The following is an 18,922-nucleotide window of genomic DNA, read 5'->3' on the forward strand; positions in this document are numbered from 1 at the left end:
TCCCGGGGGGTGCCTAACCCTAACCTCCCCACGGGGGTGCCTAACCCTAATCTCCCCGTCCCCTAGCCTAACCCTAACCCTCCCGGCGATGCCTAACACTAAGCCCCCCCCGGGAGCCCCTAACCTATTTCTCCCCCCCCACATGGCTGTCCGCGCCCACCTTCGATTGGTATGCCTGGCGTCGGGCTCCCGGCGTAGGTAAAATGACATGCATCGGGATTTTGATGCCTGTCATTAGACACCTGCCGAGATTAGACAGTCGGGAAGCCGGCGGTCGGCATTTCGACCAGCAGCTTCCTGACTGCATCCCCTATGCTGCCTGCTTGCACTTTTTACCAAATGTAATCTAGTGCAAGAGCCAACAATAAAGCTGGAAAGCCTCCACAGTGCCTAATAAAGATAATAATGTAAGTATGTATCAGTAAAACTTTAAAACAAAAAAATGATAGCTAAATTCCACATGGGAGGTGCTCTAACATAACAGCACACTCAGAAATAGGGCAACGTTCAGAAATCTTATATGAAAGAACTGTAATAAGAAATATATTTCAGTTAAACTACAGATCTTTAAACACATGCTTACCACACATATAGGTAGCTTCTACTTTCCAAACAAAATACACTAATTCACACACAGATCCCATAACACACACATAGTTTATATATGCACAATGTATGTTTTTATACTTACTGTATGTTGTATGTGACTGATTGAAGCTAAATAATCCTGTATGCTTCAGTCTCTTCAGTAGCCATTCATGACTTACGCCTGAAAGAAGTTTTTCATAATCGCTGACATCTAGTGAACAAGCTTTTTGTATCTGCTCACTACTTTCTGGTTGTAGAAAAACAAAGGAATTTACACTTGAATTTAGTGAATTTGATTTAGAAAAACTACTTGAATATTGACTTAATTTGCTCCAAGAACTGGATCCATTGCTGCTACTCAAACCCAGACTCCATTTATCATCTCCTTCCTCTGTGGTTTCACATGGCTCATCACTGCTTCCTGCCATTGCCTTGCTATTTCCAGAAGAAGTTAATGAATTTGCCCTACTATTCTGCTTATTTAGAGAGATTTTGTCAGTTGAACTTTCAATAGACCATTGTTGGTTAAGGAACTGCTTTTCATATCTGTCTTCTGTTGCAAGTGACTTGTCTTCAGAAAAGGAGGCCGGATTATTATGGCTGATCACAGATACAGAGGGAGCTCCTGATACGGAAGAAAGAATTTCAATAAGTGCATCATTTGTAGTATCTTTGGTTTCACCTTCTACATCAATGCCATAATATAACCTTTGTCCAGCAATACCACTTGATGGACCTGGAGGTATCAGCATGTTCCTATGTACTTCCATGTCTAAATCATCTGTAGTATCTTTGGTTTCACCTTCTACATCAATGCCATGATATAATCTTTGTCCAGCAATACCATCTGATGGACCTGGAGGTATCAGCATGTTCCTAGGTACTTCAATGTCTAAATCATCTGTAGTATCTTTGGTTTCACCTTCTACATCAATGCCATGATATAACCTTTGTCCAGCAATACCACCTGATGGACCTGGAGGTATCAGCATGTTCCTAGGTACTTCAATGTCTACATCATCTGTAGTATCTTTGGTTTCACCTTCTACATCAATGCCATGATATAACCTTTGTCCAGCAATACCACCTGATGAACCTGGAGGTATCGGCATGTTCCTATGTACTTCAATGTCTACATCATCTGTAGTATCTTTGGTTTCACCTTCTACATCAATGCCATGATATAACCTTTGTCCTACAATATCACCTGGATGACCTGAGGGTATTGGCAAATTCTCATGTATGCCAATGAATACTTCATCTGTAGTATCTAGTGTTTCAACTTCTACGTTAATTTCATAACTTTTTGTAAAATCACCCTTAAAAGCATTTAGTTTTTCTAATAAACTACTCGGTTTATTCTCAGTGACAGATTCAGTCTCGGCCAAAGGGTCAACAATGACAAATGACTCATAATCTGAACAGTGATTTCTCCCCACATCACATGGCACAGTAGACACCAAGTTATTAGTAGCTGATTTTTCTGACACTTTATTTAAATTATTCCCAGTAATAGATATTGACTGGTTTGCATCATTTGACAAGAGTTCTCCAGTTTGTTTCTTAATACATGATGGACTATTAGATTGGTTATCAGAGATCTTGCCTTCTTGAACAGAGAGACCCTGAAAAGGTATTTCTATTCCGTCATTTGTTTCTAAACAGTCAATCTCACTTATGTTACCTATAGAGCAAGGATTCTCCACTTTACTACTGTCTTCATGGTGTATGTGAGGCTCTCTTTCATTATGTTCTGGAATACATTCCCAGCTAAAAGAGGAATTTGACAAGCTGGAGCTGTGACTGTTTTTAAGTAACCTTCTAACATTTTTGTCTTCCTCAACAGAGTGGCTCATTGCATCAGAACGTATAAGCCTTCTTCTCCTGGCTGATTTGTCACTTGATCGATTAGTATCTCCAGCTGTTTGGATGGGTGAGTTGTCTACTGTACTGACAGTATCGCTAGTCTTTAATGCAGTGATACAAGCCCCTGATTTTACTTCAACGTCCAGTGCAACATGGTTTCTGCAATTCCTATCAAACACTTCACACACAGAGTTGTGGTGCTGAGAATACATATCCAGCAGATTATTAAAACTGAGTTTTCCGATAACAATATTTTTGTTCACACAATCTCTGTAGCTGTCGGGCACGTAAGAACTGTCATCTGAGGTTTGGAATGGCTGTACTTTAAAAAGTTCTTTTATGGAGCTTACAAGAGACATAATATAATTGGCCAAGTCTGCTTTATCATGTTTGTCTGGTAACATGTTATACTTTGCCAGTTTCTCCATGGCTTTGCTATAAATCACATTCACATCTTCATTTTGGGCAGTCTCACCGTTAAGCCATTTGTGCACATTTGCAAGACAAAAGGCTGCCTTGACAAAGCTGTAAAGCTCCTGCTTACTGGTCACGCAGTCTTCTCTTTTCTTGGTAAGGAGCCCAATCTCAAATGATTCCTTAGCTTGAGAAAGATAGTAAGATCTCTTTTCCGCTGGACAGGCTTTTGACAAACTATACGACAACAAACATGTGCCACGGATGTTCTGCAGAATTGGTAAATTAAACAAAATACATGTTAATATTTATTGAATTTCAGAAGGGCCATTTTAATACATTAGTTGGCCCAAGGCAAGGATCCCACTAGTGAGCCCAACACAGAACACAAGAGGTAATACAACTATATGAAGACAAAAAACTTGCACAAATTATGCTGTATGAGGGTTTCATACATTTGAAATGTAGTAAGGAAAGATATGTACCAGATTTGTTTTAATGAAAACAAGAAATCAGTTATCCACAAATAAAATGTGTTGCAAAGAGGATGTTATAGAGAAGGTGACATAGGGGTTATTATATTCCGCGCGCTGTTAGGGCAACTAAATTATTTCTTCTCGCACCCTCCTGAGGGTACGAACAGAAATCCTACTAAAGTGCCGGCTGCGAGGCTTTTTCCCTGGCGTAACGCATCGCTAACAACCTCGTGGCCGGCACTTTAGTCGGAGAATGCAGGTTCTCGCGACTAAAAACCCAGGTTAAGTCGTGAGAACCAAAAATTCTCTGACTTAAGTGATTGTAGTCTGACTACAGTGCGAGGTGAATTGAATAGCTCCGGGACCAACGTCCCAACACTATCCACCTCGCTCCGAACTGAATCGCCCCCATAGAGTGAGTTGCTTTAATTTAATACACAATTGTTGAGATAAATATGCCCGGTGGTAACTATAGGAGTGGCAGCAGCTATAAAACTGTAACTTAAAAAGTAGCAAGATAGGGGAAAAAAATAATTTTAAATAGTCAACAAATCAGCAAAGTATGGCTGGACAAAATATAGCACATGTAAAAGCCTACTAAATATACATAGTTTGTACTGTGTGTGAGGTGTAATATGCTGTTTAAATATTACAGATTTTGAAATATGTAATGGCATCATAAATCTATGGACTGTTGCATAACAAGGGTATCACATATCTATGGACTTTTGCATTATAAGGGTATCATAAATCTATGAACTGTTGCATAATAAGGGTATTAGAAGTCTATGAACTGTTTAGTTAATTAGAGATACTATATATACCAGTTTCCATAGGACATTCCAGGTCTTTATCTGTAAATCCATAGATTGGATTCCTTAATTTCCTAAAGGTGCCCATCCACTAGGCGATTAAATTGAGCGATTGAACGATAACGATATCATTCGAAAATAGTTTGAAAATCGTTTGCAGATTGTTTAAAAAATGTCTAAAACGACCAGCGATGCGCGCTCCCGCTGGTTATTTAGACATCTATCGGGCAAACATGCTGGACAACCTGATGATAATGTCAGGTTCAGCATGTTTGCAGATGATTGATGAGCCTACACTGAACGACTGCTCGTTCAGTGCAGGCACAACACAGACTGACAAACGAATGCACGATTACAATGTCAGAATCGTGCAGTCATTTTGAGGTCTGCTAGTGGATGGGCACTTTTACTTTCAGCAACCTAATGCCTTAAGAGAATAGAGCTCAGGATTACTTTTTCAGGCGGTTTTACGGTAGCTGGCGCCAAACAAATGCATGGGGCTTTTACAGAGTGAAAAAAACATCACGCTACATAGTTGTCCAAGATTTCTGCCTCAGAGATATTCAATTAATGCTCCTAATATAACTAACAAACCCATAGAATGCATATACAACACAGGTTTCTTTCAAACTTAGGGCAAGATGTATCAAGCTTTCCAAAGAGCAGAGAAGTTGCCCATAGCAATGAATCAGCTTCTACCTATCATTTCATTATTATTATTATAATTTATTGATATGGCGCCACAAGTGTTCCGCAGCGCCTTACAAAGTACATAAACAAATAGGTAACCAGTAACTTATAGTACAATACAATACAGGACGAGGACATACATTGCTACATTAGCGACCATAGCACCCATATAAGCAACAGAGCATAAGCAACCAAGTGTTAGGTGCCCTAGTGGGGAGTAAGAAGTAGATAAAAGTAAAGTAAGGAGAAGCATAAGAGGGTAGAGGGCCCTGCTCGTAAGAGCTTTGATAGAATGTACTTGATAAATGCTAGCTAGAAGCTGGTTGGTCGCTATGGGCCCTCTCCCCCTTAGAAAAAGGAATATTTACACAACTTATTTTTATAAAAAGTAACATAAAATTGTTTATTGAAACATATAACCAGGTCCAGGATAAATACCAAATTGGTGAGTACAAAGAGGGGTGTGTACAGGCTGAAGGTGGCTGCAAGTTTACAGGCTTCTGCTGCTGACAGTAATCTGTGGTCAAACTCTTCCAATAAGGTCTGTTAATAAAAACACAATTTCATTGTTAGATCCGCACAACATCTTGGTCGCACAAAATGATAGAAAATGTATAGTAGGATGTAAAGCATACATATATTAGGACAGCTTATCTATAAAATTGTGTAAGGTTGTTCCGTCTCCACAATGTGCGTTCTGTGGAAAGCTTGGGTGCGCGGCCCAAGGGCTCCCACTGCGAGCAAGAGAGATGGAACAGAGCTGGAAGAGGAGGCTGGCTGCTGGGGTAAGAGCGCGAGCGGTGGAGGGGAGTTATGATAAATCCGCTATTGGGGGGTAGGACGGAGCCGCTGGGAGGGACTGTGAGGTGAGGTGGGACACAGCCGCGAGAGAGGGGACAGCAAAAAAGGGCTAGTGTTGGGGAGGTTAAAACTGAGGTGACCCATCATATGCTGGCGCTGTTACAGTAGTATGAAATAATATATGGGGACTATTCTTTAAATGATAATTATTGGATATTTGCCCCATCTATATGATCGTTTTGCACATTCTTTATCATTAAAACATTATTAGCAGTAGGAAAATATCTGAAGAGAAGGATTTTGATTACTTTTATTTCCTTATGAAAGCACAAAAAAACATTTTTACATCCTAAAAATACTCCTTAATAGAGGTTTTTGAAATGTTATCACCAAATACATTTTTTACACAAATTTACAGATTCCTCCATTGTTAAAGACTAGGGGGCCCATTTATCATTGAATATTTGAGGTAAAATCCCCGAAAACTCCCATTTTCGGGGGTTTACCTCAAATATTAAGTATGCCCCTGACAGGCAGCCGCATCCCCCATAGGTTACTATGGGGGATGTGATGCTGCCAGATGTACCAATATTGGTAAACTAGCCGCGTTAGCAGCTGTAGCCCTCCCTCGGCAATGGCTGCCAGTCACCAGGACTGCGCATGCGCAGCAGCCCCGGCACTGGCTGACAGCTCTCCGGAGACATCGCAGGGACGGGCTCTTTTCGAAATCCGTGTCCCTGTATGTCCCGGGCGATATGATCGCATATTGCAATGCGATCATGGGCGGTACTGACATGCCCTGATTGCATTGCAAATGTGATTATTAATAAATGGGGGCCTATCTTCTTGTGTGTAACTGAAAATGAATATCTTGTCGGAAAACGATTTGGGAAAACAGTATAGATATAGGATAGCGAATTATCCCCTGGAACTAATCCCGTTTCACCCATTTCCTTAGGATATAATGTAGCACATACTCCACAGAAAAGAGTGGCATACATTTTTTTACCTATATGGCTTAAATTTTAGTTAGACAAAATAAATGTTATCAACAACAAAAACAATCAATCAAGCGGAACTAAATCGTCAAAATGTTTTAGTGTTTAACTGCAAACTCTGCATACTTGAAGCATAATTGCCTACTTTTAAAAAATAATTTCAAAGAGACTGCGCAATTAACAACTAGGCATTGTGTGCACAGCATGCATATCCTTTTCCACTCAAGGGGCTGTGTCTTGCACCAGTGGGGAGTGTCTAGTACTAGTCATGGGCATGTACACCACCACCAAGTGACCTATAGTTTGGGGCACAACATGCCACAGAGGGGCTTTATGCATGGGTGGCACTCAGCCAGAGGATGTATACATGGTGTGGCAGAACAGTGTAGGAAAGATAGCAATGTTACATTAAATTGATAACATTGTACAAGCACAAGCTGACCGCTCAGGAACCACAGCGATGATCCAGGAGGTTAGCCTACATTCCCTGGAGTCCAGGAGGTCTCACAATATTTCAGGACTCTCCTGGACATTCTGAAAAAGTAGGAAACTAAGATTAGGATTTGGCCCTACACGAGAATGATCCAACCCATAATGTATACGGTGACATTAATGAGGAAGGGCCTAAATGGTAAAGTCTTAGTTTCATTGTAGCTCCTGGAAGTAATAACATTTAAATCAAAGTGAAATCAGAATTCAGTCCTTTGGGTTTATCTAACCACAACTCTTGGTAAAAACCTTTTCCATTGCAGTAAGTAAATATTGTAGAATGCTGATAAAAATATAGTTTCATTTAGTATCAAGATTATAGAAAAAAAAAAAAGAATAAAGTACAATATGTGATCAGATGTAGCAAAGTGCACATTTTGGGGCATACTATAATTTGCACGGGTATATTTTTTTGTTCTCATATGAAACTAGCATTGGAATAGAATGGGAAATATTCAAGAGGGCACACAAAAAGAAAAAAAAAGTTGTTTAAAATGTATAGTAATGGTGTTTAATGACCTACCAAGCCCACGTGGCTGCATTGTTTGAACCTCTGGTAGTCTTCCTCACTCATGGATATGAAGATGTCAGCTAAAACACCAAGGGAAGTTGATATTCCCTTATAAAAGTATACAAAATCAAAGACAAAGTTGTTAAAAACAATGGACAGTAGTAAATTGGAACCATTATCACTTTATATGGCATAATACGTCCCATTGTGCCAATTCTAATGTTGTTATTTGTAATGTACTGTATGTGTTCATAATGAATACCCTCTTCTGTCTTCTGCTGCAATATTCCTTGGGCTGGGTTTGTGCATTAATACTGCTTGAGACAAAATATAGCCTCAAGAAGTACACTTACTTTCATCACGACTAAAAGGAACATTCTCAGGCCCTGTTGCTGGTGATTGTGAAGTCATGTGCAACAATTCCCACATTCTGTGCATCTGGATGATCTGTTATTGAATAGAAATGTCTTCCCAGCCAGTGACCAGCATGTCCAGCTGCTTAGGCCGTGTGAAGACACTATCTGGTGTCCTGATGACACAGTGTGTGGAAACATGCAGTCAAAGCAGCTGTAGTTGTTGTACAATCCAACCCAACTCCCTAAACATAATGTGAAGCCATTTATATTTATGCTGGGAGATCTAGAACAAATATTGTAATATTCTATTCAGTAAACTGAACCCTAGTCCTTACAGATCAGAGAATGATACCTATAAATATGTGACGACCACTTAAGATAAATGGCAAATGCTTTATAGAAAATTAGGTACTAATGAACATTTGCAAATATACAGGTGTTTATCAATAATTCATATAGATGAGGTTTCAAATTGAAAGGCGTTTTTCCTATATAGGCTAGACGTTCTGCCAGTTGCAATACTGAAAGAAACATATTGGGATACAGAATGGTAGAGAACAGTGGAATTATCTGCAGTGAGGAAGCCACAAGGTTACATACAATGCCATATCTTTGCTCCTATCCTGGTACTCATTATATATATATTTGTTTTCTACATTATGGTACTGTATGTCATGCAGAATCCATTTGCAATTGTAGTATGGTCTCTTTAAGATGACATTTTTGGTGTCCATTTACTAAGAAATGTGAAGTGTTGCATCCAATCCTATAGGTTTATTACATTTTCACTGCACAATGTCTGCATGCAATGTAAAGGAAAGTTAATATTTACCAGATTGTTTAGATATTTAAGAGGATTCTTGTCATTTGAATTAATGAGAGATTAAGAATTTAGCAGGAAAAGGCTGATAATCTTTATAACGAAGGTAATGGCATCAAGCACATTATATGCAAAGCTTATTTCCTGCTGGACTGTTGATCTTATGTTGATTAGACCAAAGTTCCCCGAATATGAATGACTGGTTAATTCTATCTTATACAATTGCCTCCAATGATTCTGGAAAATTGTTTTTATTGCCTTCGGTGTTAATGACAGCAATGTTTTGTGCAGAGATGACAGGTGATAGACCAAGAATGCTTGGTGCTAGCTAGTTGTTTTTAGCATATGTCTATTGTTTAAGATACCTCTTTTATACAAACAGATCTAGTGGCAATGAGAAAAATTATCTATTTCTGCTGGGCAAATTGCTTAGAGCAAGGGATGGGTTTTACACTGTGACTGCAAAGGGAAGGATTATTTGTTCCTTGTTTCACTACTGCATCTTTTCCCGACTATAATAATTGATCAATTACTTAAAACAGTAATTAGTGACCAAGATTACTCAGCAAGCTAAAACTTCCTCATTGCATCTCATTATCAGAGAGAAGAGCAAAGAGCCGTATGATTGCACAAGGGACTGGCCTGTCATTAAATCCTTTGCTTTAATGCCTCACTGGTAAGCTATCACTTAGCTCTTAAAAATAAAAGATTACAGAGGTGGAGGGAACACACCAAACTACTCCCATCTCTCTGATGTTGTACCATGAATGAAAGTCTACAAAGCAGCAATCATAGTACCACTAGTAGAGGTGCAGTATGATCTACCTTTTTGTCAGGTATGGGGAGTTCAAAAAAGCCAACAAGAGAGGTCCAGATCAGCTCAGCTGCCTCGTACCACATGCCTGCAATCATAGGAGAACAATGTCACAGACAAGGAATACATAGTTGGTCACATTTTAGAGTAATTTCCTGGGAGCTGGGAGAGTACATCTACACTGGTCCTGAACAATACTGACATGTTTACTGTACTTAGTTTTAGGGTAATTTTTTTTTCTATTTGCTTATTTTAACTGATAAATTCCAAAAAATATTTCCCGGGTAAGCCCATAAAACAGCCCCTGAAAAGTAGAATATACACATTTTCATGTGTGCAAATACAAATTAGTGGAAACTTGGCTTTGTTTGTGAAAATGAAACATAACACTTTTAATACATATACTGTCCTCAGGATTGTGAACACATTCATAAAAAGTGATTATTAGTTAAACTGTAATCCTAAATTCTTACCCCCAACTAGTACAAACGGGATGTAGTTAAGTGACCAGCAGACAATCCCGATGGCAGAATGCTGGGTAGGGATGTATGATAAGCGTCAAGATACTGATGCCTATCATAATCCCGCCGCTGGAATCCAGAACGACGCGGGCCGAACAAGGAAAGTCCGGAGCGTGCGTCTTCTTAGCCGCGAGGAGAGGGTTAGGTTGGGGGGCTCCTGGGGATCTTAGGTAGCCCCCCGGGAGGGTTAGGGATAGGCTAGGGGAAGGGGGGTTAGGGCTAGGCACCCCCCCAGGGGGAGGTTAGGTTCAGGCACCCCCTCAGGAGAGTTAGGTTTAGCTAGCGGGGAAGGAGTGTTAGGTTTAGGCACCCCTGGGGAGAGGTTAGGGTTAGGCGGGGAGAGGGGAGGGATAGCTTTACCTACCTCCGCCGTCAGACTCACATTGTCGGTATTTGAACTGGCGGCTGTTTAGCATTACCATCCCATTCCAGCATAGGAGTCCATATACAGGGATTCTACCATTCAGGTAATACTAACCACCCATATGTTACATTTGATTCTACAGATGTGCCAAACTTCTGGATTTTATATACAAGCCAAGTTATCAGAGACACAATTATTTGCACCCATATGTTACATTTGATTCTACAGATGTGCCAAACTTCTGGATTTTATATACAAGCCAAGTTATCAGAGACACAATTATTTGACAAAATTGGACAGAGCCAAGGCTACTGCTAGGAGGAAGAGCTACTGTGATTACTGTGTCAGGAAACAACATGACTCCAATTGGCTGCCAGAGAACACCATAGAAATAGCTTCCACATCATCACAATAAACAGAGTGCTACACATAGCAAAGTGCATAAAGCAGAGAGGGAACGGGTAGGTACATCATAGGGGTGGATATGGAAGGTCTTTTGTAACCACTAGCTACCAGATAGTAGGTTTGCGTTACACGCTAGCTACAAGATTGGAAGGTGATTTTAAAAACCCAGATTCGAGATCTACTTTATATACTAGCTACAATAGAGTGCTATGATTTCTAAATTTTCATGATACATTTGCCAAAAAATGGTCTCTGCCTTTCATACTATTCATCAGGATGAACTTCGTTTCTTGTTATACTAGCCACCAGAATGGGCGCTGTATTATTATGCACTGAAGCTATGGGCACGTGGGAGCTATGTTTATCAGAGTGAAGAGGCCTAAGTGTTTCTAACGATGACCTAACATAGCACCAAATTTTAGTTGTTGATAAATTTGGTGCCTAAAGTTAGTTTCTAAATGTGTGATATTCATGTTTTTAACTAGTGGCTGTTGGATTCATGCCCCTTATTTTTGTGGACACCCTAATATTACTAATTCTACAACTATCGATTGTATAACACAAGCACCCCACCATTTATATCCCAATCTTGGATAAGATGGAGACTATTGCACACCATATTCTGTAAGCTCACTTAATGTTGCAAAATTTCAGCAAATGTCTATCCCACATGTCAAGGCACTGATTTAGGCAGACTATACTTCCTATTCTTACTAAGTAAAGAGAGAACATAATTGTAGCTGCTGATCAGCCAAGATGCAGCAGTTAGAACTGGACTTTGTAATTACTTACAATGCCTAATGTCACGGAATCTGTAGGTAATGCCGCCGGATCTATTACCAGCAGACCAAATACACACGCCGGAAGCCCGAACAGTGAAGATCCCAACTAGGGCTGGTAAGTACCCTAACCCTCCCTTTCCTAACCTTAACCCTCCCTTAGTGGTGCCTAACCGTAACCTTCCCTAACCTCCCCCCATGTGATAATCACTACATCCCCTGCAGTGCAGGTTTGTATTATAGCAGCCGTAACAGAATGAAGTCGGATTCCATTGGCTGGAGCAGAATACATTATGAGATAGGTCCATATATAGGACAGGGGCTCTGAACGGTGACATGCAACGTTCTCGAAAGATAGGCTTTTGTAATTATTTACCAACAGTGTACCATGGGGAATCTAACTTCTTCCATTACAATAAACCTTTCAGTGCCCATAAAGGAATGATATAGTGGATGTGTTCCGTTTGATGGAAAGATTATGAGTTGCCAGCCAGAGGATTCCCATAATGAAAGAAATTTGGCATGAAGCTATCAAACAAAAGTGTCTTGTTTAAAAACCACCTGGTTTAATGTCCATTTGCAGATAACTTACTGACCCCAGAAGACAGAAAAGATCTATCAATAGTTTCTATATCAACAGGAACTTGGTTACAAGTTGGTTGTGGCACTGAAGGTGATGCCCCTAAAGTAACAGCAACATATTATAGCATGACTGAGTTGGTCATCTGAAGAGACCCAGAAGAAACTATTATTGGGAGGACAAAATGGGATTATTAAACTATTTTTTTTTTTTTTTAATCTCAGCGGGAAAAATTACTGTCATATAGTTCATTTGTTTGTGTACCTCAGATAGCACTTGTTTTATACCTGGTATCTCCATGGTTCTATGATTTATTTCGGCAGCTAGAGCCATAGTGCTCTGGACAATCACAAATAAAAAAATAAGCTTTTTAGCACAACAACTCGGTTTCTCCTCGATACTGGGAGTAATAATGTTGACTAGCAAGGGTCCAGGCAAAGCAGCGGAAGTATGGGGGAACTATAAAACAGGTGCACAGCTGACACTCCAAATCTTTTTCTCATTTCGAAAAATATTTATTATGAAGGACACATTTATCTTGCCTTTTTTTTTTTTTAAACGCAGGTAGCATTTGAAAACATTTACAGCACTGTTTGAGAATACCAAATACATTCAGAAATCCTTGACACATATGCAGTTTGTGCTGCAGCAGATTTCTGCAGTTTGTGCTGCAGCAGTTTGTGCTGCAGCAGATTTCTTAAATCATGCAGATGTTTCTGTATATCTATTATTTTCTCTTACAATACAGAGGGCAAGTTTCAGATTTGGGAATAGAGTAATGGTGCATACACACTGTTAGATTTTTCTTCAGATCTGAACGATAACGATTTAAAAAATCGTTCATATCTGAAGGGAAATCTGACATATCTGACATGCCTGAACGATGGGCGATAAACGATGCGCGTTCCCGATGGTCAGATAACGATATCTGACATCTGATGTGTTTGCAGTCAGACTTGGACAATTCCAATCATTTTAATGCAGTCAAAAATCGTTCAATCGTACGAATCTTTGGTAAAATCGTTGAAATCGTTCATCTGACAGATCTGAGAAATTTGACCGTGTGTATGCTCCATAATAAAGAGCAAGTAACTGTGCATCTTGGTAATAGCACGTTGCACTGCAGCTGGGGCAGATGTACAATGTGCAGAGAGATTTAGATTTGGGAGGGGAGTGTCCAAACTGACATAAATTGCAGTGTAATAATAAAGCTGCCCAGCATTTGTGGGCTACATGCAAAGCAGCAAGTATTTACCCCACATGCAAACAAATGTTACTATTTGCCCTCCTTGCATTGCAAAATGGTTAGTCCAGGTGTACAGTTACTTGGTTTATCTTACTCTGGGCCTGATTGATTACGGATCTCAAGTGCGCACGCAATAGCGATTACGCACACAGTTCAACTACGATAGTATGCTAATCCATTGCGATCGCTATGCTGTTGGAGCACAACATAAGGATGCCCACTTTACCTTACACACATCCGTAATGTTTAGCAAGACTGCGAAAACATCGGTACAATCGAGTACCATCGCAGCCTCACGCACACTTGCACAAGCTCTGACCATATTTAGGAATTGCTAATTTCATCACATGTTATGAGTCCTCAGGCTGTGTATGGCATCGCAGTGGCTGATTTATGCACGCGCTGATACCCACTGGCATGCCTGCGTTTTGCCGGCCACCCCCCTGTCACAATCCACAAACTGCACTTTCTGTCAATCACTCTGCGATGGGTCTGCGTAGTCACTGCGAATGCAGTGGCCAGTTCGCGCACACGCACTGCGATGCATACGCATGTGCAGAAAGCAACAATCGGACGATTGTGTGCTTATTAGCGATCCTTGCTGAATCAGGCCCTCTATTCCCAAATCTGAATCAGGCCGATATAGCAGTGGTTCCCAAACTCGGACCTCGAGGAACCCTAGTAGTCCATGTTTAAAGGATATCCATGATTCAGCACAGGTGACTTAATTAGTACCTCAGTCAGCTTGACTATATCATCTGTGCACAAGCATGGATATCTTTAAAATCTGGACTGTTAGGGTGCATTGAGGAGAGTTTGGGAAAGCATTTGTGCAGTGCTTTTCAAACTTAGTCCATTAGACATACTAACAGTCTGGGTTTTAAGGTTAGCCATGCTTAAACACACACGGTTACATCAAAATAACTGAGGTACAGTACTAATTAAGTCACCTGTGCTCAAGCATGAATATACTTTACACCTGGACTGTTATTGTGTCTTGAGGACAGAGATTGTGAAGCACTGACCTAGAGGAGTGGCTCCAGTGGACCATATTATTCTGTAATGACCTGAAGTCTTCAGGCATACAATTGGGATGGAGAACGGTAATATAAGAAAGAACATGTATACACACAGGATTACAGATACACATAGATTTCCCTTTAGCTAATTTATCAACTTGAACAGTTACAGTAATATGTAAAGAATCACTGGGACAAATATAGCTATTGTGAGCATTTACTGAGAAAAAAATCCAGAGCAATACAAATGACAAACCACTTAAAATAGAAAAAACAAGAACTAGTTACTATTACTGTAAATTCTATACAATATTGTCATCATCTGTAGGAAAACATACTGAAATCAAGTACACAGTAATTCTTTACCTAATTTTTGCAGGATTTGTCCTCGGATCTGTATGCACACAGACTGAACTAGAAGCCTATCACTTTCTTCACAATATTGCCATGTACCTGTTTATTGAGAGAATAAGTAAAGATAAAGGTAAAAATATAGCATAAATACCTCAGTATACACAATCCCCCAAATGACAATGGTGGAATGCTGTGAAAATGTTTACATGATCAACACTGGGAAAAACAAATAAACATATTTCCCAATCGGAGCTCGGATGACCTATGAATCAAATTTTCCATAAATTTGTGGTTGGAATGTTGCTCTACTGAATACTATTTTAACTAGGGATGTGCAGGCTCGGTTCTACTCGGTTCTGTTCGTTTTTTTTTACCGAATCTTATTGGCTATCCAAAACTCGTGACAGCTGAAACCCAATAAGATTCGGGAAAAAAGACCGAACGGAACCGAGTAGAACCGAGCCTGCACATCCCTAATTTTAACAGATTAGTATGAATCCAGGATCCAGCTGACCTGTATCTAAGAAGCAGATGGAGATGATAACAGCCAACCTCTTACAAACCAGCCTTGAAGTATTTCATACAACAAACCTTGGTAAACTGCCAGGCATCATTACTCTCACCTCTGCTTTCTCTAGTACAGAGATAATAATAGTAATCATAATAAATAATAATAATATTGTAATTAAGAGGTCTATGTACTAATAATCGCGGAACTGTCGCAATTATCTATCCATATTGCAGGGGGAATTTTCATTTTTAATGAAAATATCACCGCTATGTACAAAGGGGAACTCGCATGGACAGAGGTTGTGGGAACCGCTGTCCCTGCGAGTTATATCCCCGGCATTTAGTAGAAGTCTTTTGCGTTTGTGAAAGACACCACCTGTGGAAGCTGAAAACCCGAATGCGCACAGTGGAGCTCATTCAGACCCGCTTGCTAAGGCATGCTCGCTGCGATTTTCACACATCTGCGCATTCGTATAATTCGCAGTGCACAAGTCATTTGTTGCGATCTGATTTTGGTAGCTCGTAAGCCACTATCAGGTCGCTGCTTTGAGTGACAGATAGTGCAGTTTGTGGGTGGTAACAGGGCAAGGTGCTTGTGAACGGGGGAGTGGATGTGCGAACGCAGGCGTGTCTGAGTGTCAAAACGCTGTTTAAAAGGCATGCATAATTAACAAAGTAGCGTCATGGTACAAATCACCTGAATGTATTTCAGCCCGCACTGACCACAGTGCTTGCGGCAGGCTAAGGCAACCCCAAGGGCTGCGAGCAGCTCCGATGGCTCTCGATGGTCTCGATTAATCCTTCATTTCCCGGAGATGACGTGTGTTGCGAGTAGCAAGGGGGCGTCTTCAGACATTTGCGAGCGCACTTTGCCGTAGCTCGCCAAAACATAGTGGGCGTCCTTACGCGATGCAGTGTGAGCACTTCATTACAATATCCGGCCCCTTTTTGCCAGCAAGCGATTGCATCTTGCGAGCAAGTCTGAATAAGCTCCAGTGTCAGCTTCCAGAGTCGTCTGGGGGATGTGGCGGAGAGATCGAAAGATCTCTCTCCTGCACCTGGTGCCTCCATAGGCTTAAAGCTGTTTACACCATCTGTAGATGGTGTAAACTACTGGGGCTTTGCTTTTTGGAGTTTAGTACATACGGCTCAGATCGTAGTCCCCATTGATAATAATAGGGACTTCGATCTGAAGTTGTAATTAGCACTTTGCCTGAGATTTCTATGAAATCTCCTGCATTGTGCCATTAGTACATAGGATTGATACATAAAATTATGCAGAAACTGCAGTTTATGCATTATTTTATGTAACAAACAGCTCGATAAATAGGGCCCTATTTATGAGCATTAATTGGGGGTCGCGGTCGCACGCGCGCGTGGGGGGTATTTTGAGTCGTTCGGCACATGTGCGGGCACCTTGTCACTGAATTTTTCGCAAAAAATACAGTGAGAAAACTGCGGACGGGATTCACAGGGACAGAGATTTATCGCAATCCTTAAAATATGGCAATCCACGTCATACTGAATTGGGAAGTAAAAATAAAACTGAGTGGCTATTGCATGTAAGCCTAAATTCACACTTACAACAAACTCAGTTAACTTGACTATTATAAATATAATTTTGTAATGCTCCCAATTTTCTAACCTCACATTTCTTTTTTTTCCATCTAATGTTTTCCTTATTAAGAGGCTGGCAGGTTCTCGGAATTACTGTACTTAGAAATTCACAAAGCCTGTGAACTGAAATGTAAAGATACTATGGGCAAAATTTACTAAGCGGCGGTTTGAAGCCGGTTTCTATTCAATTCTAAACCCCGGAAATTTGGTGGCGGTTTCTATTCTATTCTAAACCCCGGGAGTTTGGTGGCGGTTTTGCAGCGGTTTCTAAATGACAGCTCTGTTCTATACTATTCTAAAATGTGTTTTGACTGTGGTTTTCCGGCGATTTTGCTTTCTGCAGATTTACTAAGGCCAAAACCGCTGCAAAACTGCCATCAAAACACATTTTAGAATAGAATAGAAACTGCCGTCAAACCGCCGCTTAGTAAATTTTACCATATAACTACATATTAAAATACAAATTTGCAGTGGAAACTCTTAGATGTAAATTTACTAAAGTGAGAGTTTTTAGAAGTGGAGATGTTGCCCATAGCAACCAATCAGATTCTAGCTATTATCTTCTAGAACAGGGGTTGCCAGACTTTTGGACTCGGTGATCTACTTTTAAAACTTAAAACCTTTTTGTGATCTACTGAGCCAAAAACGGGGGCGTGGTATGCAAAAAAAAGAGGACGTGACCTCACAGCAAGGAACGTGGGGGTATGTCCTGGCAAAATCACACATAGTATCCCCAATTCAAATTACTCCACACAACAGCACAATCTTATTCACATTACACCACATAGTAGTGTCCCTTATTCACGTTACGACACACAATAGTGCTCCTTAAACACAATGCCCACAGTAGTGCCCCTTATATAATGCCCACTGTAGTAGTGCCCCTTATGCAATGCCCACTTTATTAGTACCCCTTATGCAATGCCCACTGTATTAGTGCCCCTTATTCAATGCCCCCAGTAGTGCCCCTTATGTATTGCCCCCAGTAGTAGTGCCCTATATGCAATTCCCCCAGTAGTAGTGCCCTTTATGCAATGCCCCCAGTAGTTGTGCCCATTATGCAGTTCCCTTGTAGTTGTACCAATTATGCAATGCCCTCTTAGAGCCCCTTAAACAATGCCTCTGTAATGCCCTCATTAGAGCCCCTTAAACAATGCCTCTGTAGTTGTGAACATTATGCAATGCCCCCTGTATTAGAGCCCCTTATGCAGTGCCCCCCGTTGTGCCCTTTATGCAGTGCCCCAGTAATGCCCCTTATGCTGTTCCCCTCTAATGCCCCTTACGCTGTGCCCCCAGTACTGGTGCCCCCTCTCCTGTGCATTACTTACCTGGCCAGCACTCCAGTGTAGTCATCCACTGCCTGCCGCTGGCTGGATCTAATTAGATCCAGCAGGCACGCAGGCTCTTCACATCACGGGAGATGCAGGTGATGTCATGACGTCACTCATGCTCCCGCGCACTGCATCACTGGGAACGCTGGCCTCTGAAGCGATCAGAGGCTTCTTTAGTATCTGATCACTTCAGAGACCAGCATTCCCAGGAACTACAGCAGGTTGGTCGCGATCTACCGGCAGGAGCTCCGCGATCAACCCGGTAGATCGCGATCGACTTTTTGGCCGGCCCTGTTCTAGAAGGTGCTAGGTAAATGTTAATTTGAATCTGATTGGTTGGGCAACATCTCCACTTCTAAAAACTCTCACTTTAATAAATGTACCCCTTATTAGGTTCTAATATGGTGGGGGAATGATGGGGAAAGGAGACAGAAGGAGTAGAAGATAGGATGGGGAGGAAAGTCAGTCAGATGTAGGTCATACAGTAGCAAGAGGAGTCGATCAGTTAAGATGTAATTGGTAGATGTACCTTAAAGTGGCACAAGTATCCCATAAATTCTG

At 40.9% G+C, this 18,922-nt stretch overlaps 1 protein-coding gene across 3 annotated transcripts in view; it reads right to left on the bottom strand.

The window, feature by feature from the left end:
• ALPK1 (alpha kinase 1) overlaps positions 1 to 18,922 on the bottom strand; it is a 184,988-nt gene that overhangs the window by 13,944 nt on the left and 152,122 nt on the right. For all 3 annotated transcript variants that reach the window (XM_088448335.1, XM_088448333.1, XM_088448334.1), the window contains exons 7-11: positions 14,916 to 15,002; positions 9,647 to 9,723; positions 7,658 to 7,753; positions 5,285 to 5,389; positions 692 to 3,137 (exon numbers count right to left, since the gene is read on the bottom strand). In XM_088448335.1, the coding sequence (XP_088304461.1) occupies positions 692 to 3,137; positions 5,285 to 5,389; positions 7,658 to 7,753; positions 9,647 to 9,723; positions 14,916 to 15,002 (2,811 nt within the window). The remainder of the gene's footprint in view (positions 1 to 691; positions 3,138 to 5,284; positions 5,390 to 7,657; positions 7,754 to 9,646; positions 9,724 to 14,915; positions 15,003 to 18,922) is intronic.

The sequence above is a fragment of the Taudactylus pleione genome, unplaced genomic scaffold (genome assembly GCF_031769625.1).
Source record: "Taudactylus pleione unplaced genomic scaffold, aTauple2 ptg000454l, whole genome shotgun sequence".
In the NCBI taxonomy this organism is placed as follows: Eukaryota; Metazoa; Chordata; class Amphibia; order Anura; family Myobatrachidae; genus Taudactylus; species Taudactylus pleione.